Genomic DNA, 24220 nt, shown 5'->3' with positions numbered 1-24220 from the left:
TGGGATGTGAGCGTGGTACTAACCCTACTTTGACAGTGGGGACCGCCTATAACTAACCCTGAAGGTGGTATGCTGACAAAAAGACCAGACACTGCAAAAGCTACGGTTGGACCACATGACCACCAATATGAACAACATAACACTCGTAATCAGGAACCTGATAAAACATAGCAGGCCAGGAATGCCAGGGATGGAGATCCAGTTCTTGGCATATCCAGAGAACCTACGGTTGTGTGTGTGTGGTAACATACTAACACCACTATCTGAGAGTTACGGAGAACCTCAGAGGCTCAGAACAATCGGTCCTCATCAGCCATAAAAAAAAATATATATTTTTTTTTTAAAAACCACACCAGAAGGTGTCAACTCAAACCATCTCCAGATGGTCAAAGGGGGTAATGGCGGTAACAGAGTGAACATTTATATGGTTAAATCTCACTCCACCAGGGCTGCATCTACGTCAGCAGCAAGAGCAATGGACGATCCTCTTGACGACATCCTAGTGGTTGCAGGATGGACGAATGAAATACGGTCCACCGGTTTTATAACAAACCTATAACCGGACTGGGGGTGTTTGCACGTACCATTTTAAGTTCTGTCCCTTAGTTTCCCCCCAAGGTTGGGAGGGGTAACTAGTTTTTTAAAAACTTTTCTTTCATTTAAAGCATCAGTGTCTTTACTTAACTACGTAATGTCTGAATGCTTTAATGATTACACGCATCCATGGTCAATCCATTCAGTGTGTGACGCCTGGATTCGTAACCGGCGTAAAATCACAGAGCTTTGAAATCTTCACGTAGTCACTCACGTGACTCCGAAGTAAAATAGTAAGATTAAACGAGAACTTACCAGTTTGAAGTTTGATCTTGATTTTATGAGGAGTTACGATGAGCGATTACGTGCCCATCGCTCCCACCCTCATACTATTAAGGTCACATGTAAGTTCTAGTTTCTTCAATCTTACTATTCTCAGGTCTTCTTTTTATCTGTGATTTAACACCGCTGCTTTGAAGATTGACGCGCACGCAGACGGACGGCCCTTCTTCACGTAATCGCTCATCGTAACTCCTCATAAAATCAAGATCAAACTTCAAACTGGTAAGTTCTCGTTTAATCTTACTATTAAATTTGATGTTGCACCACTCACAGATAGGATCATTATTTCAGATGCCAGGACACTTCAGTATATCATTATTAATACCTTATTTTATCATGTAATTTAAGCAGTGAAACAGCAACTATTAAATAATTTGGAGTGATCATAAGCAGCCTGTTTTTAACAGGAGAGACAGCAGTTAACTGCAATTTGGGAGCTACAGACTGTTTTGAATTGTCATCTAATTAGAGTTATGACAATAGGATTTTGATAAAGCGATGACATTAAGTTTATATGTGCACAAATCATTGTCCAAGTTCTTCCATGGCAATTAATAAATAACCCTGGTTTAAACTATTTCCTCTTAAGCTCCACCACAACAACTTGTGATAGAGAATATGCAGCAACTTGTGGTTTCCCACAGTAGGATACAGTGGTCTAATAACTACACTGGTAGTCCAGAGGTCTGGACTAACAACCCGGGGATTTGAGATCTAATCCCACCACTGTAACCACGACATTCAAATATAGTTAAACAATTCTAACTAATCTCAAACCTTGATTGCAAAACGCTAATGGGTTATTGTAAAAATGTGTTCTGATTCATGAATGTCGAAACAGGAATAAAAGGTGACTTCAAACACAACCTACATGGTAGACTGCTTAAAAAAATGTCCTATAAACTTTCGAGATACAGCGCGGAAACAGGACCGTCGGCCCACCGAATCCGTGCCAACCAGCGATCACCCCATACTCTTAACACTATCCTACGCACTATTTACAATTCTACCCAAGTCAATTAACCTACAAACCTGTCCGTCTCTGGAGTGTGGGAGGAAACCGGAGCACCTGGAGAAAACTCACGCGGTCACAGGGAAAACGTAGAAACTCCATTCAGACAACACTCGTAGTCAGTGTCGAACCCGGGTCTCTGGCGATGTAAAGCAGCACCTCTCCGCTACGCCACTGAGTCCCCTCATAAATAACTGTCACCACCACTTTCTATGGAGGGAATTAACAATGGGAAATAAATGTTGGGTGCTGTAGAGATCCCCAAAAATGAATAAATAACAAAAACAGGGACTCATGAGAGATTTTAAATTGATAAACGCCTTTGCAAAACATTGTACATCATTCTACATACCATAGAATAGAAGGAGGCGATGGGTTGGTTCATGTGACTTCAAGAATTGTTCACTTTGTAAAATGCAAATCTGTCATTAGTTCATTGTCATGTGTAGTGAGATACAGGGAAAAGCTTTTGTTGCGTGCTGACCAGTCAGCGGAAAGACAATGCATGATTACAGTCGAGCCATCCATGGTGAATGAAACTGTAGAGAGTAGTTTCATGATCTATGTATAGACCACCTTACCAATTAAGTTCAAGAGGTTCAATGTTCATGTCAATTCTGGAGACACAAGGAGATGCAGACGATGGAATCTTGAACAAAAGAACAAGTACTGGGGGAGCTCAGTGGGTCAGGCAGCATCTATATAGGGAAATGGTCAGATGATGTTTTGGGTCAGGACTCTTCTTCTTTCTCAAAAAGGTCTGAAGAAGGGTCCCAACCCGAAATGTCATGTGTCCGTTCGCTCCACAGATGCTGCCTGACCCGCTAAGTTCTTCGAGCTCTTTGTATCGGTTGAAGTCAAGTCTGCCATGTTTACAATGTGTGTCTTTTCTGCAAGATACGGGGTGTGGGAAACAAGAGCCGGCAGTGGAGTGGAGCTGAATTATTACAAAAGAAAGACAATCTGAAATGTGAGAGGCAATCTAAAAATACAGTACAGCACAATAATTATACACAGTGGGAAGATTTTATCCCAAGCTACATGAAGAGACATGTCTCAACTTCCCAGGCATTTCCAATGTGAGTTACTAGCATAGGGTGACATGCAATGTAACTTGGGTAAAGAGAAATGATTGAGGCAAGTGGCATGGGGTTTGCACTGACAGGCGCCATGGCGTTTAGCTTCGGGGCAGATATACTGAAGCATGAATGGTGGACCCAGCTGGGAGCAGCAGCAGGTGACTCCAACACTGTCATCGATGTCACGGCATTATCAACAACAAGTGTTGACAGGAAATCATTCCATCCCCCAAATTCTTCCCCGCTCACCTGCTTTGGCTATGATCAAAACATGCCTTCCTTTCGCTTTCCTGCATCACGAGCAGCAGTAACTGAGCCATTCCCCCACGACACCCTCTCGCCCTTGACAACTGAGTTTACAAAGTGCGATGATTATCTGTCCAGATAATCTTCTCACTCACTTGCCAGCAGCAGTTCGCCACTTCAACCCTCTGAGACCACTCTCCAGGTCTAGTGACTGACTGGGATAACCCCCATTCCACAGTCTGGGACTTGGTCAGTGGGAAGCAAGTGACCACTCCAGACTAGTTTAATTTAGTGAATCATTCCGAATCGTGAAAGGCCTGTATAGAGTGGATGTAAAGAGGATGTTTCTACTAGTGGGAGTGTCTAGGACCAGAGGCTACAGCCTCAGAATAAAAGGACGTACCTCTACAAAGGAGATAAGGAGGAATTTCGTTAGCCGGAGGGTGGTGAATCTGTGATTTATTGCCACAGACGGCTGTGGAGGCCGTCAAAGGATATTTTTCAGGCGGAGATTGACAGAATCGTGATTAGTGCAGATGCCAGGGGTTATGAGAAGAAGGCAGATAGATCAGTCATGATTGAATGACAGAATAGACGATGGGCTGAATGGCCTAATTCTGCTCCTATAACTTATGAACTTTAGTTTATATATATTTAGTAGTATAGTTTAGTTTAGTTTATCAAGAACGTGCCTTCAGCCTAAGGCATCTGTGCTGAAGGTTATCATGGGGGCCCTAAAGAGATCAACCATAAAACCATATCTGTGGCATTAGTGGTTCAAATGATATCATAACCCTGAAGATAACAAAGAGTCATCTCTTTAACCACCAAGATTTGTGATCGGAAACACATGGGCCTGTATTCGGGCTATTATACTGGAAGATTTTGCTACACAATGTCGGATTTTGCCAGAGGAACCTAAAGAAATCAATGCAATTAAGATTTTGAAAAGACATTTGGACAGATTGATGGATGGGAAGATCACCCCTCAACCTCCTGCGCTCCAGGGAATAAAATCCTAGCCTGGCCAACTTCTCCCTACGGCTCAGGCCCTCAAGTACTGGCACCATCCTTGGAAATGTTCTCTAAACTTTTTCTAGCTATGACATTGTGATCACTTTAACGTTTTTTTTTAAAAAAGTAGTTAATTTTATAGTCAAATCGTCTCACACATTTAAGATGGTCCAACAGTTTTGCAAGAATTCAGTCTTAAGGTTTGGTTGACATAAACACTCAAATTACTCCAGTAACCTACGGAGACATGAGCCGAATTCTGCTGAAGTTGCAGTTTGTCATAACTTCCAGCTGTTGCATTGGGTCTCTCGTCCTAACTCAGTAGCTCAACAACGGGATTACATCCATTGTGGATAGACACAAAATGCTGGGGTAACTCAGCGGGACAGGCAGCATCTCTGGAGGGAAAGAATGGGTGACGTTTCGGGTCGAGACCCTTCTTCAGACTGATGTCTAAGGTGTGCTAGAACATGGCTGTATTTGGCACTAATGTGTATCCAGGTTCCTTGCAAAACAAAATCGCAACATTGACAAAGTTCTCTCTGAAATGACACTCGGATGATTTATGCACAGCGATCAGAAGTGAAATGGTACTTAGTTTAATTTGGAGATACAGCGTGGAAACAGGCCCTTCGGCCCACCGAGTCTGCGCCGAACAGCGATACCCGCACATTAACACTATCCTACACATACTAGGGACAATTTCCATTTTTATTCGGCCAATTAACCTACAAACCTGTACATCTTTGAAGTCTGGGAGGAAACCGCAGATCTTGGAGAAACCCCACACAGGTCATGGGGCGAACGTACAAACTCCATACAGATGGCACCCGTAGTCAGGATCGAACCTGGGTCTCTGGCACTGTAATGCAGCAACTCTACTGCTGCACCACTGTGCAGGTTGTGTTGGCTGTGCTTTCTGGGTGAGATTCATGCCGGCAGACCTGCCATTCTCCCTGCACCAGCTGGTTCACACTTAATGATAATATTACCTGCACAAGATACATATCTGTTTGGACTGGCATGAATGGGAGAGTAAGCTGGAACCTATGATCAGCTGCAACAGTCTCAATAGAATTACAAGCACACCATACTATTATGTTGCTAATATCATTATTTAAAGGGACACTCTTCCAACACTGGGAGATTTAACTGGCACCTTCAGAAGTGACTGCAGGCCACATACATTTCTCCCAATATTCCTCTCCCCTATGGCCCCTCACCCTTCCACCTATATCCCTCCGAATGGCTTTACATTTCACTCTCTCTTTCATCTCTCTTCTCTCCTTATCAGACAACTTTTTGTCTCCTTTTCATCTCCTTTTGTCACCCGTTTGTCTTCTTTTCATCTCTAGCCTTTGTCCACCCATCTTCCAATCAACCCCCCACCCCACCCCCACCCCCCGTATCCACCCATCACTTGCCAGGCTTTGTCCCACCTCCAATCACTGAAGGGCCCTGACCCGAAATATTGCCTGTCTATGTCCCCCAGAGATGCTGCCTGGCCAGCTGATAATTACTCCAGCACTTTGCCTTCTGTGTGAGACTCCAGCATCTGCAGTTCCTTGTGGTCTCCAACTAACAGAAAGTGCTTTCTACAACACTTAGCTGCTTAGCCGAGGCATACTCATTCAGTCGGACTCCATTGCTAGAGGTTAATTAAGACCAGGGTTGGTTTCTCAGTGTAGGTTGGAGCAGACAGCAAATTCCGGTAAAGGGTCTATTCTCACAGAACACATCTATTAGTCAAAAGACCAACTCCCACATAGCCAGCACTTCCCACCTGGATTTCTCTGATGGGGTAGAACTTTTTCCCAAGATGGAAATGTCAAAGACTAGAGGACATAGATTTGGATGAGATGGACAAAGTTTCTTCTTGGTGGGTGCCTGGAGCACAGTGCCAAGGGAGGTGGTGGAGTCTTTGACATTTCCACCTTGGGGAGGTTCTAACTATTTACCCTATCTGCGCCACTTATAATTTGATATACCTCTATCAGGTCTCCCCTCAACCTCTGACCTTCTGGAGAAAATAATCCAAGTTTGTCCAACCTCTCCTCACAGATAACACTCACTAATGTAGGCAGCATTCAGGTAAACCTCTGCACCCTCTCCAAAGCCTGCATATCCTTCCTGCAAAGGGGCGACCAGAACTGCACATAATACTCCACATGCGGCCAAACCTGGCTGCATCATGACCTCTTGACTCTTGTGCTCAATGTCCCAACCAATGAAGACAAACATACCATGCAATATTTAGAAGGCGCCCCCAATATATCATTTCCCACTGCAAATCAAGCCACCTCTCCCCACTACAATCCCCAACATCACCAATCTGCACCAATAATGAGTCAGGAGAGCTCCAGTCATGCATCAAGTCTCCTCACATCCTATTTTGCAGGTCTGCCCTCAACCAACAGTAAATATGAATGAATTCAATTATTTTATTGGCATGGTACAATGTCCTGCCTTACCTGATGTGCAGTATTTTTCTTAGAGAACTTAGACCATCCATCAACAACATATTTTTTCAGGAAGGACACAAAGTGCTGGAGTAACTCTTCAGGACAGGCAGCATCTCTGAAGACTATGGGTAGGTGAAGAAGATCCTTCTTCATCCATGTTCTCCAGAGACGCTGACTGACCTGCTGAGTTACTCCGGAATTTTGTGTCCTTTTGTGTATTAACCAGCACGTGCTGTTCAGTGTTTCTACATATTCTTTCAGGATGGACTCTCCAATGCTGTAAACTGTGGTGTGCTGATCACCTTGGTACATCTCTTAGACCATGAAGTCTCTCCCAGCTTTGCTCCATAGTGTGGAGATTCACACTCCAGGTGTCACCTCTCCTACAACCACTGCCCATCTCTTCCTCCTGCTGTGTATCTTTCTTCAGGACTTGCATGCCCCCTTGAATGAACGTCGGAGCGTGTCTCCCTCTCTCCAGCAACGTCCATCTCCACAGAGCCAACTAAAATATGTGTTTCTACTGCGTTGCTGTCTGTGGGAGCATGCGCCTTTAAGGACTGGCACAAACAAGAGCTTTTGGCAGAAAATACAAAATCATCAAAGCACGTACCACCACGCTCAGGAGCAGCTTCATTCTCTCAGTTATCAGACTACTGAACGGTTCTCCCATAAGATAGGGAGGGTGTAGTCCCAATCCTCCAACCCACCTCACTGTGGACTTTTTCTGTGGACACTTCGGGTCGGGACCCTTCCTTCACACTGAGAGTAGAGGGGAGGGAACTGGAGGTAAGAAAAGGCCAGAACAAAGCAGGATCAGCAACAGATGACTAAGGAAGGGTGGAGCCCATAGTGACCCATTGTTGGCTGGGAGAGAGGTGACAACAAAGGATGTGAACACTAGGGCCATTAGTGTAGGGGAGGGGGAGGAGGGAGGGAATGCAAGGGTTACTTCAAATTAGAGATATCAATATTAATGCATCAGGGTTGTAAGCTGCCCAAGTTGCGTGTGGTACTGTTCCTCCAAGTTGCGTGTGGCCTCCCCCACTCTATGTTATTTGGAGCTTAGTTGGACGTTGCAGTATTTAATAGACTGATGGTTGTTGAGAAGAAGATGCTTTTGAACCTAGATGTTAGTTTTCGGACTCCTATACCTTCTTCCCGATGGCAGGAGTGAAATGAGAGGATGGCCAGAGTGGTGTGGGTCCCTGATGATGCTGACTGCCTTTTTGAGACAGCGACTCCTGTAGATCCCTTCGATGTTGGGGAGTACTTATGATGGAATCACATTTTTTTTTTTTTAAACCTTCGCAATATAATTTCTAATATATCCCAGAATTTTTTCATAACTTTTGATGATAACAAAGGGATTTGAAATGCGTCCAAGGTACTCAAAAGTGGTAAATTTTAAATCCATTATTTTGTCAATTCACATAATATCCTCCAGCTTTATGGTTTAAGGTTATGGTTTATGTGTATTCTTGCTGACAGACTGTGGTTTTGTTTCGGGTGCTCTGCATTCTTGCCCTTTTTAAGGGAGTTTCATTGTTTTCTGCCAAAGTAGCCATGCCAAATTTAATGAGGAAAACTTTTTTGTTTATTTCCAAAAACTAAACTTGATTCAGAATCAAATATATATACACAAAACAAGAACTGTGCAAAAGTCCGTCCTACATTCTCAGCGGCTATTAATAACAGACAGCCTGTCTGTCTGCAGCTGATCCACCTTCAGGTAATGGAAGCTCGTGTCTCTCATTCACTCCACTGAGTTTGTTCCATTACCCACAGTGACTGCCCCCACCTCTGGGAAACAAGCTTGTTTTTCTGTGAATGAAAGCTGCAGCAGTTCATTCATAAAATGGAGGTCGGGAAGGCTGGAATTCCAGCTGGAATATCTGTGGTGTAGTGTTTCACCAGACATTTCCTCTACGAGGACACATGACTTCAGGGTTAAAGGAGAAGGCTCAGTAATAACTGGAGACGGTGCGTAGCAGCCCAGCTACTAAGGTTTTGACCAGATGTTAGCTCAGCTGCAGCCCCAGTGAGTTTAGTTTATTGAGTTTAGTCTATTGTCATAGATATACGTCAATTTTGCCTGATAAATAACGATACTTTTCTTTCGATTTGTTGACTGTGTATTAATGCGTAATGGCACCTCTGTCACCACATCCCTTTGTCCCATCTGGAAATTGTGTGGATACAGTCATTCTTGCTCAGGAGGCATCAGGGCACAGCCCCAGTTGAATCTTCTGTACTGTCCTTCCATCAATGAGGCTCCTGTCTGATTCATCTCTACCCCATTATGGACATTGAACTTTTGAGTCTGATGTGCTCCAATGCTGAGAACTATAAACTGAGAACTCAAAACACTCTGTACCTTCCCCTTTGCGCTATCTATTTTGCTTGAGTTTGACTTGATTGCATTTATGTAGGGATAGACAGAGTGACGTGGACAAGCTTTTCGCATTGAGAGTAGGGAAGATTCAAACTAGAGGACATGACTTCAGAATTAAGGGACAGAAGTTTAGGGGTAACATGAGGGGGAACTTCTTTACTCAGAGAGTGGTAGCTGTGTGGAATGAGCTTCCAGTGGAAGTGGTGGAGGCAGGTTCGATTTTATCATTTAAAAATTAATTGGATAGGTATATGGATGGGAAAGGAATGGAGGGTTATGGTCTGAGTGCAGGTAGATGGGACTAGGGGAAAATAATTGTTCGGCACGGACTTGTAGGGCCGAGATGGCCTGTTTCCGTGCTGTAATTGTTATATGGTTATATGTATGGTATATCTGATCTGTTTGGATAACATGCAAAACAAAGCTTTTCACTGTACTTCAGTACACGTGATAATAATGAACCTCAACGCCCGGGTTTGATCGTGACCTTGGGTGCTGTCTATGTGGGTGTTTGCCCGTTCCCCCTGTGACCGCGTGGGTTTTCTCTGTTTTCCTCCCACATCTCGATGATGTGCGGGTTTGTGGGTTGGTTGGCGTCTGTAAATTGCCACGACTGTACATGCAAAGTGGGGGAACATAGAATGAGTGTGAACGTGTAACCGATGGACGGCGTGGACTCAGTGGGCCGAAGGGCCTGTTTCCACGTTGTTTCTTTCAATCAAAAGAAATGGCCAGATCTTCTGCAGAAGTGATGCACATTGTCCGGGACGCCAGGGAGAACTTCCCACCAGTGTTACGGGATCTGGCTTCACCATCCTGTAACCGTCCTCCAGAAATGTCCCCAGGATCCTTCAAACCCAGTTGGATAACGTTGGGTTCCTGCTGCCCCAAGTACTCACTTTACCCCTCACCCAGCCTGCCCAAAGACTGATGAACATATTGAAGTTATAGATAAGTGTCAAGAACATATCGAACTTTCCCCCTCCTGCTCCCTCAACCTCCTGAACGGTTGGGAAGTCCACTGGACCAGGAAATCCAACTGTGTGCATCGAAATCTTCTGCTGTCATCACCCCGTTAGATTTGATGGCCAAAAAAAAGCTAACATCCGCACAGGAAAGAACTCGAACTCGCATTTCCTGCTTAAACACTCCGTAAAAAATTATTTTGCAAAGATATTTTTTGTGAGTCTCTTTCCCCTCTCGCTCTCCCATGTTGTTCTCCAAAATAGAAATCCTCACGGCTTTTCCCCTTCCTAAGTCAGGGATGGTGAGGCTACTATTGGAACCTTTCCTGCGTCCCCAAGTTAAAAAGAGGGAAGCGGTCTGTGCGTCTGGAAAACCTCCAGGCTCGTGTTTGAAAGGACGGATGGCAAAGTCGGTTCATGACTAATCCACTGTGCTCTGCAATTATACTTCTGCACACATCGTTTATACAAATTTGCCATAAAATCAAGCGCAGGATTTCTTTTTTTTTGATTTCTGGCTTGTATTTTGTCTTTGTGGAAAAAAAGTCATTATGAATGGAGAACTATGAGGGGGGAATTTCCTATTGTGTGACCTTTGCATGAACAGATTCCCTTTTATGGTCTGAATGTATGAATACATAAATTATTTATACACCAGTCTTAGTCCGGTCACACGCTTAGTTTCTTACAATCTATTAACTCTATGATGACAGTGGGGATGGAGGACTTAATTTGCTGATGGGTGTGCATTCAGATCTTGCAAACGGTTCAGATAGAAAGTGCACAGTCTTACAGGGAGAAAATGAAGACCTCTATTTACCAGTTATCGTGGAAGCCTTACAAAGAAGTTCAGCCTGAAGAAGGGACCAGACCCAAAACATCGTCTGTCCATTTCCTCCACAGATGCTGACAGACCTGCTGTGTTCCTCCAGCACTTTGTGTTTTGTTCAAAACATCCAGCATCTGCATTTCCTTCAGTCTCTATTTGACAATGGGTTAAGCAGTGTCTTTTAATTGGCTTTAAACGGCGTAGCTTCTGAAAGTGCACGGCATCTCTGAAAGCACTGCACAGCACTTCCAGTTTGGGTCACATTGTGAGGCTATCATTAAGCTGGAAAGAGTGCAGAGAAGATTTACGGTGTTGCCAGGACTTGTGGACCTCGGGCAAGCTAGGACTTTATTCCTTGCCGTGCAGGAGGCCGAGGAGTGAATTTATAGAGGTGTAGCCAATCTTGATGGGAATTAATGGGGTGAACGCACAATCTTTTACCCAGGGTAGAGGAATCAAGATCAAGCGGGTATAGGTTTAAAGTGTGAGAGGAGAAATTTAATAGGAACCTGAGGGGCAACTTTTTCACTCAGAGGGTGGTGGGTGTATGGAATGCACTGCCAGATGACATCGTTGAGGCAGGTATAATAACACAATGTTTAAAAGACACTCGGACAGGTACATGGATAGGAAAGGTTGAGAGGGATATGGACAAAATGGGACTAGCTTAGATGGGGCATCTTAGTCGGCATGGACAAGTTGTGCCGAAGGACCTGTTTCCGTGCTCCAGCACTTTGTTTTTTTTAGCAGCATCAGGTGTTAAAACAGGATAGATACTTGCCATAGAGATCACCAGATCTTTGTGAGTTGCTTTTATTAAGGAAGTGGAAAATACGACTCCCCCTCATGGCAAATTATGGACTATTGGCATAATAACCAATTCAATTTGAAAAGCTGAATTGATGGAATAAGGATGATGTTTAATGTGCAATGCTTTTGTGGCTCAATGTATAGACTATTTCTGCACCGTTTTGTGCTGATGGTAGATTGCCATTTTGTTCTACATTTATACATCGTTAAATTGAAAGTATAATTTTACTTTTTTGAGGCATGCCTCACTCAGTCACTGAGGTGCTGATGAAATTGCAGGAGCTCATTGTAACCAGCATTGCTTTGTCTTTGTCCCTAGATATTCCTGGCTGTCCTTCCATGTACATGCCCAATGAAGGCTACCGTACTCAGTCCACCAACTCCGAAGGTAAAATCACAGTCAGTGGCGTGATGGTTCTGTAAAAATATTAACTTCTAAAACCAGAGTGGCCATTTCGTTCAGTGCAACGTACACAGTGTGAACTGAACGGGTGGTGCTCAAGACTTGAGTCGAGTGTGGAGCCTGCATTGCGTACACGAGTTGCATTGATACTAGGAGCGGTCACATGGACCGCCGTGGCGTTGTAAATCTCCTCATCACATTGAAGAGATGTCGCGGAGTATGTTTGGAGGAGAGTAGAGAGTGTTTCCACCAGTGGGAGAGTCTAGGACCAGAGGGCGTAGCCTCAGAATGAAAGGACGCACCTCGGGAAAGGAGATGAGGAGGAATTTTTTTAGTCAGAGGGTGGTGAATCTGTGGAATTCATTGCAACAGACGGCTGTGGAAGCCAGTTCATTGGGTATTTTTTAAGACAGTGTTTTACAGATTCTTGATTAGTAAGGATGTCAAAGGTTCATGGAGAGAAGGCAGGAGAATGGGGTTGCGAGGGAAATATAGATTGGCCATGATTGAATGGTGGAGTAAACTCGATGGACTGGATGGTCTACTACTGCTCTTATAACACATGAACTTATAAGAGGCAGACTTGACCCATTGAGTCCGTGCTGGTTCCCAGAGCTGTCTCAATCCCCAACTTACTGCCTTGCAAGCTATTTTCTCACAGATGCCCATTAACACCCCCCGATTCTCCTTTACACCCCCGTTATGGTCATAGTGTCAAACAGACTGTTACAGGCCATTCAACCCAACTCTGTCTACCGAGCAAGGTGTACCATCTAAGCTGATCCCAGTTGCCTGCGTATGTTTGGCCCGTGTCCCTCTAAATCTTTCTTATACGTGTATCTGTCCAAATGTATTTTAGTTGATCTAATAGTATCTGCCACAACTACTCCCTCTGGCAGCTTGTTCCTTATAACCACCACGCTCTGTGTGATACAATTGCACTTCAGGTTCCTATTAAAGCTTTCCACTCTCACCATAAACCTATGACCTCTAATTCTTTAGTTTAGTTTAGAGATACAGCGTGGAAACAGGCACTTCGGCCCACCGAGTCTGCACTGACCAGCGATCTCCGCACATTAACGTAACCCTACGCACACAAGGGACAATTTGCACTTATACCAAGTATACAAACCCAAGCCAATTAACCTGCAAACCTGTACGTCCGTGGAGTGCGGGAAGAAACCGAAGATCTTGGTGAAAACCCACGCGGTCACGGGGAGAATGTACGAAACTTCTTACCGACAGCGCCCGTAGTCGGGATCTAAACCCGGGTTTTATTTGAATGGAAAGACAGAAATCACGATATTGAAATGAAAACAAGTAATACAAATGGCAGATTGAGTTGGATCTAAATTGAGTTGTGGAGTCAGCACAAAATGCCCCTGAGAAAGTATAGGCTGCAAGTATCCTGATGGTTAAGATAAAGTTAACGAACGAGAGAGCCACACTGTACATAGATATTTTTAAAACATTACAGCTGACAAAAAATTCCTTTGGTTTACTCAAGGATATTTGCTTACAGACAAAATCAACAATAATCTATATATCAGTTCATATTTATAGCTGGCTTAGTCCTGTGGCTACAATTTCTTTAACACTTTCTTTTAAAAAAAACTTTGTGAGAAAGCGGGAACATTTAATAGGGAATTGAAGGGATGTTAGAAAAATTCTTACACTAAATGCCGACACCAGAATTTATGTGTGCCATGAAATGAGGAGCATTGGTGATAGGTTTCCAACCCTAATGAGGATTATGATGAAGATTCACACAAAAAGCTGGAGTAACTCCAGGCAGTATCTCTGGAGGGAAGGAATGGGTGACATTTTGAGTTTAGACCCATCTTCAGTCTGAAGAAGGGTCTCGACCCGAAACGTCCCCCATTCCTTCTCTTCAGAGATACTGCCTGTCCCGCTGAGTTACTCCAGCTTTTTGTGTCAGTCTTCAGTTTAAACCAGCATCTGCAGCTCCTTCCGACACATCGAGGATTATGATTTCGGAAGGTGTACGCTGAGGTAAGTGGAAGCGATTAATTTCATTAGAAACAAAATAATTAAAAGCGTTTGTAACCCTAAAGTGGAAGGCTTGGAAAGTTCTGTATCACTTTGAATAACCCCTTTTAGATTTGATTATATTCCTGTTAATGGCCACATTGGGAAAGCTTAAAGCAGTGGAATTTCTGAGTCTGATAATGATAGAATGACATCTTAATGTTAATCATCAACTAATTGGCAATTTTGTGCCAACTTTAGATTTTAGATAAAACTTCTGGGGAAATTAAAAATTATAAAAAAACACAGGGAACAAAAAATAACATTTGCGTTTAGATGAACGTGCTTCTGCACCACTAAGGCCACGGGAGAAATACCTGACAGTGTAGTGAAAGTGAAGCATTTTACAGACCATTTCACTCCATTCAATCTTGTCCCCCATGACCCTCAGTGACCTGACCGGTGCTGATATGCCAAGGGAGCAGCTAATTTCCTGCTTCATGCTTTGACTACCTATTCCACATATTGCACTCTGCAAGGCTCACTGAACCTGTCCACCGAGGGTGTTTCGCCTCCCAAACCCATGTAGTTAACCTTCATGAACCCGCAGTGACTATTCCCCACTTCCCTGAGGTACCTGACCCACGGGTCTAAGCTTCCTGTCAATTAATCAAGGTCCTGCAGGAAATTTGTTCGGGGTTCCTGAAATTTCCTTTTGCCGCCTTAATACTCATCTTCCCCGCTCGCATCGGCAGGAGATGGTGAGGTTTTGTTCACCAGCAGACAAGAGGTGGAGAGTAATCATGTTGTAACAACCAGATCAGATGGTTTGATAAGGTAGCAGGAATGGGCCAGTCAGATCCTTGTGACTAAACTTTCACCCCAGCACCATTTCCTGCACTATTCCCATATCCTTTGAATCCCTTAGATCTTTGATGAATTAATCCATTCATCACTATCCATCTTTTTGTCAGGATAAATCATACTCGATTTATTGAACTTTAATCAAAATTAAACAAAGTTTTTAAATTCATTGTTTTCATCACTTGTGATGTTTTGTTTTAATTTGGCCATGGGCAATTAGATGCAGTCCACCTACTGATTTATATCATTGCAGGCTGCTACTTTAGGTATAGCAATTAAATTGCCTTATTTATAAATAGTTGATGTAGAGTTAAGGAGACACAAGGAGCTGCAGATGCAAGAATCTTGAGCAAAATACAAAGTGCCGGAGGTGCTCAACAAGTCAGGCAGCATCTGTGGAGGAAGATGCTGGAGTAACTCAGCGGGTCAGGCAGCATCGCTAGAGAAAAGGAATAGATAATGTTTCACGTTGAGACCCTTCATCAAACTCTGAGGGATTGGACAGACAATGTTTTAGGTCAGGACTAGTCCCCAACTCTTTCTCTGCCATATCAGTGTGTATTGGGGCTGCCTCGTGGAGCTGTGTAGAGTACCACTAACTTCTGCTCTGCCCTCAAATTCACTTGGACACTGACATCTTTCTCCCCTTCCTTGATCTCTCAGTCCCCAACTGAAGTGATGCTGAAGAAGTGTCCCAACCTAAAACGTCCATTCCCTCCACAGATGCTGCCTGTCCCACTGAGTTCCTCCAGCACTATGTTTTTTGCTAAAGGTTTGAGCATCTGCAGTTCCTTGCATCAACACTTCAAGGCAATGCTGATATTTTCCCCAGTCAATTCAAACATGTAGAATGAAGAAAATAGTTTACTGGTAAAAATGGTAATGTATACAATGTACTAAGGAAGCACAAACTTTGGCTAGAGAATCTAGAACAAAGCAGCAGAATCTTAAAATCAGAGATACGCATTAAAGAAATTGGAAACCATTTTTGCGTGCATAAAGTAGTGGAAACTTGGAACTCTCCCCAGAGCCAATGGATGCTGGTTCTATTGAACTTTTAAGAGTGAGATCAATATAATTTTATTGGGCAGGACCATCAAGGGATTTGGTCGAAAAGTACTGTAGGTAAGTGGATTTGAGGTACAGCTCAGCTCTGATCTAATTGAATGGAAGAATGACCTGCTCCTGTCTCTGAAGAAAATGTGCTTAATTCATCAATCAGCACAGATACCTGGTCTGCTGTGATCAACTCAGATATTATGGGACAAGATACAGCAAGGAAGGGAAATGTGTCCATAATTACACGTGAATGCGCAATAACTGCACATTCTTTCTACCTTTTGAAATCGACATAGTAATTAATAATTTGCAGTTGCTTTTGTACGATTCTTAGTTTTAGAGATACAGCATGGAAACGCCCTTCGGCTCACCAAGTCCGCGCCAACCACTAATCGATCCCCGCACAATAGTTCTATCCTACATACTAGGGAAAATGTACAGAAGAGAATTAACCTACAAACCTGTATGTCTCTGGAGTGTGGGAGGAAACCAGAGCACCTGGAGAAACCCCATGCCGTCACAGGGATGAACGTACAAACTCCACACAGACAGCATCCGAGGTCAGGATCGAAGCCAGGTCTCTGGCACCATAAGGCAGCAACTCTACCGCTGCGCCACTGCGCTGCCCTGTATCTGGAATTGAGCGAGAATTCCTAAGATCCATTTAAAATGGTAACATTCCATAGCATGGGGCGTCTTTACTCGTTCAAACTTGCCCACCACCAAGAATTATTTTGGCCTTTGCCATAGCCTTTTTATTAAAAATGTATTGGCAAAAATAGTTATTGAAAACGGAACAAAATTCTTGGATATTATCTACTGTGGCAATCGTAAAACAAATATGAAGAGTATAGTTAGCAAAATCTGGGATGTAGAAATCTAACATTAAGCCAACAGTGTTGGTGTATTGCGTGAGCAAGCCTCAGTAGAGATATATTTTGAAGTGCTTAAGCACATTTACAACACTGCAGATTCAAATTACGTTATTTGACCACAGATTCCGAATAGAAGCAAAGACATCTCATGTGTAGTAACAAACTACAGATGCTGGTTTAAACCGAGGTTAGGCACAAAAAGCTAGGGTAACTCAGCGGGTCAGACAGCATCTCTGGAGAAAAGGAATAGGTGATGTTTCGGGTCGAGACTCTTCTTCAGGCTCTGAAGACTTCAGAAGAGTCTGAAGAAGTGTCTCTACCCAAAAGGTCACCTATTCCTTTTCTCCAGAGATGCTGTCTGACCCGCTGAGTTACTCCAGCTTTTTGTGTCTAACTTCAAAGACATCTTATGTCCTGAGTTTAGTTTCAGATTCCCACATTTTTTTCAAGTTATATGAACTTCAGTGAGATTAGATCCCCCTTAAATGAGAGAATTCATCTGTCGTTGTTGACACTGATAAAAATGCAGTACTATCAGCCAGGAATATTCCATTTTACTTGCTTCATGCTAGCAATCAACTACAAATCTATCCCATCAATGTCCAATGATGAACTTTGTCAGAATTCTTAAAGAATTCATTTTTAATTCCAGATGCTGTACTTGTATCTGATTTCTGACATGTTAAGTGGTTGTACAAAGTGGCAGCAGTCAACTTTTCAAAGTTGAACGCTACATCTGATAGTGAATGGAGTTCAACTACATTACAGAATAAATTACTGACCCCAAAATCAATACAACATCACTGTACCATTGTACTACCGTGAATTTAATTTGATTGCTTAAAAGATACAGCATGGAAATGGACCCTTCAGCATACCGAGTTCTCCGACCATCCATCACCCATTCACACGAGTTTTCAATGTTATCCCATTTCCGCATCCACTCCCTACACGCCAGGGCCAATTTACAGAGGTCAATTCACCAACAAACCTGCATGTCTTTGGGGATGTGGGAGAAAACCAGAGCACCTGGAGGAAACCCTCGCGGTCAAAGGGAGAACATGCAAACTCCACACAACGTCACCCAAGATCAGGATTGAACTGGGTCTCTGGCACTGTGAGGCAGCATCTCTGCCAGTTGTGCCATTGTTCTCAATACCTACAGTATCTTAACCATGCAGCTTTTGTTGTTCGCGGAAACAGGTCCTACACACGCTATGGACAATTTACTTATACCAAGCAAATTAGCCTACACTCCTGTACGTTTTTGGAGTGTGTGAGGAAACAATCTCCTGGAGAAAACCCACGCAGGTCACGGAGAGAACGTACAAACTCCGTACAGACAGCACCCACAGTCAGGATCAAACCCGGGTCTCTGGTGCTCTAAGGCAGCAACTCTACCGCTGCGCCCAGGCACGGAAATCGCTATAAAAACATTGGGGGGCCCAATTTCTTAGCTGCCGCGCGTACGCATGCGCACACACATGAGGCTTCGGCCCTAGGCCCTGTAGACGGTAACATCGGAAGCTCACCTGGTTGGTACCGACTTCGAACTCCAGCAACAGCAGCTTCGTCCGCCCCGAATCGTGGGGCTTCAATCGGCCCGTTCGCGGGGCCTTTCATCGCCCGGCGGGGGCTTCAACATCGGGAGCCTCGATCGCCTCGACGCAGCAATTTGACCGCGGGGCGGTGGAAGATCCCTCGGCCGATTTTAAGCTGCGCCGGGCCGAGCGATGAAAGGCCCCGCGAACGGGCCGATTCAAATTCCGCTCTATGATCTTTGCTCCACCAGGACGTCTCCCTCCTCCAATCACCGCGCTCTATCCTCAGTCCCACCCCCCTACCTCTGCCTCTGACCGACACCTCCCTCCTCTAATCATCGCGCTGAATCATCATATTCCCCCCCCCCCCCCCCCCCACACTGCCTGCTGACCGACATCTCTCTCGTCCAATCGACGCCCGCGATCATCAGTCATCAACCCTGTCTCGCGGACAGTGGAGATTTTTAATAGCTTTTTTTTTCACCGAGTTTTAAAATCCGGATTACAAAACATGGGGGTGGATCGTCACCCACCTCTCAAAACATGGGGGGGGCGTGTGTCCCCTGTCCCCCCCCCCCAGGATTTCCGCACATGGCTGCGCCATCATGCTGGCCATGAGGTGCACTGGACAAGCTATGGATCGAGGCATGAAATAATATTAATTGTTCTTCTTTTTATTCCAGGCTTTTCATATGAGAAACAAATGAGATCTTACAGCGACGACGCATCGGTTGTTCCTGACAAACTTGAAGGTTAGCACTTTTAATTGCTTAACAGCAGATGAATGGCGCACATATGTTTTAATCTGACCGACAACTAAAGCTCAGGTTTATGATGGGCTGTGTTTGTTTTACAATGAGCCATACTCATTAAACATATTGGTCTTTGATCTTTAAGGCTATAAGTGCATGCATGTACATCAGTCAGAAGTCGAGCCCTCCTCCACACAAGACCAATGGTCAGTAGTGCACTTTAGTGGCACGTGACTTCCGTGTGTCTAGAAACCAGAAACCATAGACAAATTTAAACCTGAAACTCCTCATTCTCAGATCCAAAAGCTTCCTCTAGTTTCGATTTTACTTTAGACTTCAGAGATGCAGCGCGGAAACAGGCCCTTCATCCCACCGAGTCCACACCGACCAGCGATCCCCGCACACTAACACTTTCTTACACACACTAGGGGCAATTTATAATTTTTACTGAAGCCAATGAACCTTCAAACCTGCACGCCTATGGAATGTGGGAGGAAACCGGAGCACCCGTACAAAACCCAGGTAGTCACGGCGAGAACGTACAAACTCCCTACAGACAGCACCCATTGTCAGGATTGAACCCAGGTATCTTGTCGCTGTGAGGCAGCAACTCTACTGATGTGTCACCGTGCCGCCCCACAGTGTCACAGGTGGTTATTCATATTCTATGAGAGGCTATGGAATTATACTTGTACTGAGACTGAGCTATACATTTTTCATAGCACACTGACAAGATTAACATGACCATTCATTCAAGTCTTTAAAGTTTATTAACTATCGGTTCAATTAGCCAAGGTGTCTGCTTTCACGGTAGATCAGTTCTCATTGCCTCACCAATGTCCTCTTTTGCTTTTACCTGCCCTGGCACAAACTCTGGAATTCTCTCCACTGAACTACCCTGCCTCTCCACATTCCTCACCTCCAACAAGACCCACTTCTTTATATCCACAGAAGACATACGGAAGTGCAGATGCTGGGATCTTAAACAAAACACAAAGTGCTGGAGGAACTAAGAGGGTCAATCAGAAAGATAGGAGGGAATGGTCAGATGATGTTTTGGATCGGGACCCTTCGTCGGAGTGATCTTTAATGAAAGGTCCCAACCCAAAGCATCATGAGATCCTCCAGTGCTTTGTGTTATGATCTTTATATTCAAATCTTTACTCCCTATCCTAATATCCCCTAATTGGCTGGGTGACATATTCTGTTTGATGACCCTTCTTGTGGAGCTCAAACTTGGGGAGTTTTATTGCATTTAAGGCATTATATTGATGCACATTGCCTTTATTGAATGGTACTGCCCGACCCTTCACTGCCCAGTTACAGCACAGGGGAAAGCAAGTGACATTTCAATATGTGTACAGAGCTCCACTTACTGGTCTCAGATGGCCATGAACATTTCCATTCTTAAAGGTGATTTAGGGGAACATCTGGATCCTGTTTAACTTTGCTTAGGAGTTGACTTTATTTCCAGCGCAGTCATAATGCAAAACCAAACTGGCGAGAGACTAATTTTTACTTGTGATTTAGTTTAGTTCAGTTCAGTTTAGAGATACAGCATGGAAACAGGCCCTTTGGACCACCGGGTCCACGTTAACCAACTATCACCCGTACACTAGTTCCACATCAGCGACAATTTACAGAAGCTGCAAATATACATGTCTTTTGGAATGTGGGAGGAAACCGGAGCACCCGGAGAAAACATACATCCAGAGTACAAACTCCAACCTAAGTCTCTGGCACTATAAGGCAGCAACTCTACCACTGCACCACTGTAACTCCCTTATTTCTCATCAGAATTAAGGCCATTAGATCTGAATAAATATGTCACAACCCTCATGGCTTTAGAGAGAAAACAGAAAAGTCTGATTTCTCTTTTTATTAATGGGAAATTTTGGATTGTTGCTGGAGTATCAGGCCCCGTTACTTCTGCCGGAAAAAAATCGGTGTATTAAAAATATACAAATTTGAAATATATCTTTGTGGTAGAGTATGGAGATATCTGAACCTAACTGGGATTGTAGGGGAAAATTAGTGCACCATATCAATGAAAAGAAAGATCCTTCAGTGACTGAAAAATCCCAAGCAGTTTAACTTGAAGATTGCAGTGTAACCATGCCTTGGTTTAATTAGCAAGAGGCAGTAGACTGTGTTTCCTCAATTAAAAGAAACCTGTGCCTCCAACGAGCTGACTGATGATCGTTTGTGCATGGCTTGAGCAGTTATCTGTGCTTTGCAAGACGTTTTCTTACCAATTCTATTTGAACAATCAGTCAGTTTTTGTAAAACATGTAGATTGTCTTGTAGTTGGCACAGGTCCATCACATTTGATAATATTCAATTCAATGTAGGCGTCACCTTTCAACCGTTAAGTTTAGTTTAGAGATACAACACTGAAACAGGTCCTTTGGCCCACCGAGTCCAAACCGACCAGCGATCCCCGCACATTAACACTATCCTACACACACTGGACAATTTTTACATTTATACCAAGCCAATTAACCTACAAACCTGTAGGTCTTTGGAGTGTGGGAGGAAACCAAAGATCTCAGACAAAACCCACTTGGTCACAGGGAGAACATACAAACTCCGTACAGACAGCACCCGTAGTCAGGATCGAACCAGGGTTCCTGGCGCTGCAAGTTCTGTAAGGCAGCAACTCTACTGCTGCGCCACTGTGCTGCCCTTAGTTGTGGTGGTACAATTATAAGAAAAGTTAGACCAAACATCTAATAACATTATTTTAAAGGAATGAGAAGTAGTTATTCCTTCTGGAGTATTTTCTAACTTTGGTAGATTAGGGCAGGAGGAGGGGGTAAGGGGATGTGGTTGCCTCTCACATTTTTAGTTTAGTTTAGAGATACAGTGCAGCAGCAGGCCCTTTGGGCCCAACGAGTCCGTGCCGACCAGCAATCACCACACACTAACACGGTCCTACACACACCGTGGACAATTTGCAATTTTACCCAAGCCAATTAGCCTACAAACCTGTACATCTTTGGAATGTGGGAGGAAACCGGAGCTCCTGGAGAAAACCCATGCAGGTTACCGGGAGAACGTACAAACTCCATACAGCCAGCACCCGTAGTCAGCTTCGAACCCAGGTCTCTGGTGCTGTAAAACAGCAACTCCACTGCTGTACCTCTGGGCTGTTACACGAAGTTCTGCCAACTGCGCACGTCACAAAATGCGAGTTGAAAGAAAAAAATGGGTTTGTTTATTTTCATTTTTCTCCATAAATTTCATAAGATTGAATTGCTATTGCACATCCCAGATGTTTTGGGAGTGATTTGTGCATTCCATTAGAGCACATTTCCATTACCCGAACAGTCAGAACACAAGGGAGGGAGGGCCACTCGCATCGTGCAAGGAGCAGTGCTGGGGATTTAGAAGGATCTGCTAACTTTGAGAACAGCTACAATAACAACAACAACAGCCCGCCTTAAGTTAACCTCAGAATGTGCTAACTTGGACCATAACACATCACTTGGTCATTTTTAAGCACCTTGGGATCAATTTGTTGATTTAGCCGGTTACTTCCACCCCCCCGCTTACTTAATGTGCAGAGATGGTTTGCCAGTAGGGATGCTGCCAACTCGTGTGGTCGTTGGGCAGCACGTAGGGTGGTGGGAGCCTGGGCAGGCTGTCTGAGAGTTGTGGCCAGCCAGCATCCACATTCACCCTTCTGCAGTGACTCGGCTGGTGGTAATTTATTTTGTTTAGTTTAGAGATACAGCGCGGAAACAGGCCCTTCGGCCCACCGAGTTCTCGCCGACCAGCGATCGCCACACCTTCACACTTTCCTACACACACATACACACACCAAGCCAATTAACCTACATACCTGTACGTCTTTGGCGTGTGGGAGGAAACCGAAGATCTCGGGAAAAACCCACGCGGTCTCGTGGAGAGCGTACAAACTCCATACAGACAGCACCCATAGTCGTGATGGAACCCAGGTCTCTGGTGCGGTACGGCAGCAACTCTATCGCTGCACCACTGTGCCGCCCAGTAGCTTCTCTTCCTGCAGTAAGCTGCACTTGTACACCTCTGTGACAACACCCAAGGGACAGGAAGACTTGCCCAGCCCACTGGCTGGAGGTCCAAAGAGTCAGGAGTCAAGAGTTTTTGATTTTAGTCTTGTTTATTGTCACGTGTACGGAGGTACTGTGATAACTTTTTGCTGCATGCTAATCAGTCAGCGGAACTTATGAACGCAACTTATGAGTGATGACTCCATCCAGTTCAACAACACCAAGCCAATGAATGAATCCTAATAACTGAGGTCAATAGGCCTAAAGTCAATCTCAAGTTGTCATGATATTTTAATTCACATTATTATGGAAAGCCCACAATATGTCACAGAAGAACAATTTGTACATTAAAGAACAAATTTAAAAAATGTTCCGACCAAAAAGGTCTGCTATTGCTTTTCTCCATTTTGTCTATTGTCGGCATAAACTAGCATCTGCGGTTCCTTCCTACACGATATATCTTCACTTGGTGCAACTGTACCATCTCATCAATCTCGATGAGCAGGAGGTAGCAGAGGACGTGGAATATGATTTGTACCGTGGCAATCTGATCCCTAAACCTTGTGAATGATCCAAGTAAAAGCTGTTAATGCAGCTCTCTCACAAACCTAGCCGTTCCTGGCTGCTGGCCACGTTTCCCTTCAAGGACCCCAGTGACTTTTCCATTGGAAACAGTGGCTCAGCCTGACTCCAGTGGGGATGGGGTTTATTACCATATGCTGAACACCATCCAGCACAGGAGCCTCGCAATGAAGTGTGAACATAGCTATTGTGTTGTGTAATAGTTAGCCTTCTCCCCCAGCTTCCTGTTATGTATAAGCTCTGAGGGATGTGTTTTGCTTCAGACTTTCTCCGGGGCCATCATCGTCGAGCCTGATTTTGTTCATGTTTCTTTACTTCTGAGACATTCATATTAAAAAAAGGTGTTGAAGCAGAAATAATGTCCCTATCCAACCTCTATAACTCGAAGGTAGTAGGTTTAATGATGAAACAATGTTATACTCTTCCTAAATTA

At 44.1% G+C, this 24220-nt stretch overlaps 1 protein-coding gene across 2 annotated transcripts in view; it reads left to right on the top strand.

The window, feature by feature from the left end:
* Positions 1–24220, top strand: part of etv4 (ETS variant transcription factor 4) — a 105032-nt gene that overhangs the window by 64127 nt on the left and 16685 nt on the right. Inside the window, exons 1-3 of one of the 2 annotated variants that reach the window (XM_033035272.1) lie at positions 8706–8730; positions 12008–12076; positions 19103–19171. In XM_033035272.1, the coding sequence (XP_032891163.1) occupies positions 12028–12076; positions 19103–19171 (118 nt within the window). In that variant the 5' untranslated portion in view covers positions 8706–8730; positions 12008–12027. Of the gene's footprint in view, positions 1–8705; positions 8731–12007; positions 12077–19102; positions 19172–24220 lie in introns of those variants that run through there. The other variant, XM_033035271.1, reaches the window with a different exon arrangement.

The sequence above is a fragment of the Amblyraja radiata genome, chromosome 16 (assembly GCF_010909765.2).
Source record: "Amblyraja radiata isolate CabotCenter1 chromosome 16, sAmbRad1.1.pri, whole genome shotgun sequence".
NCBI classification, from domain to species: domain Eukaryota; kingdom Metazoa; phylum Chordata; class Chondrichthyes; order Rajiformes; family Rajidae; genus Amblyraja; species Amblyraja radiata.
Note: the sequence above shows the minus strand (reverse complement) of the source record. Positions and strands in the feature narration are given on the sequence as shown.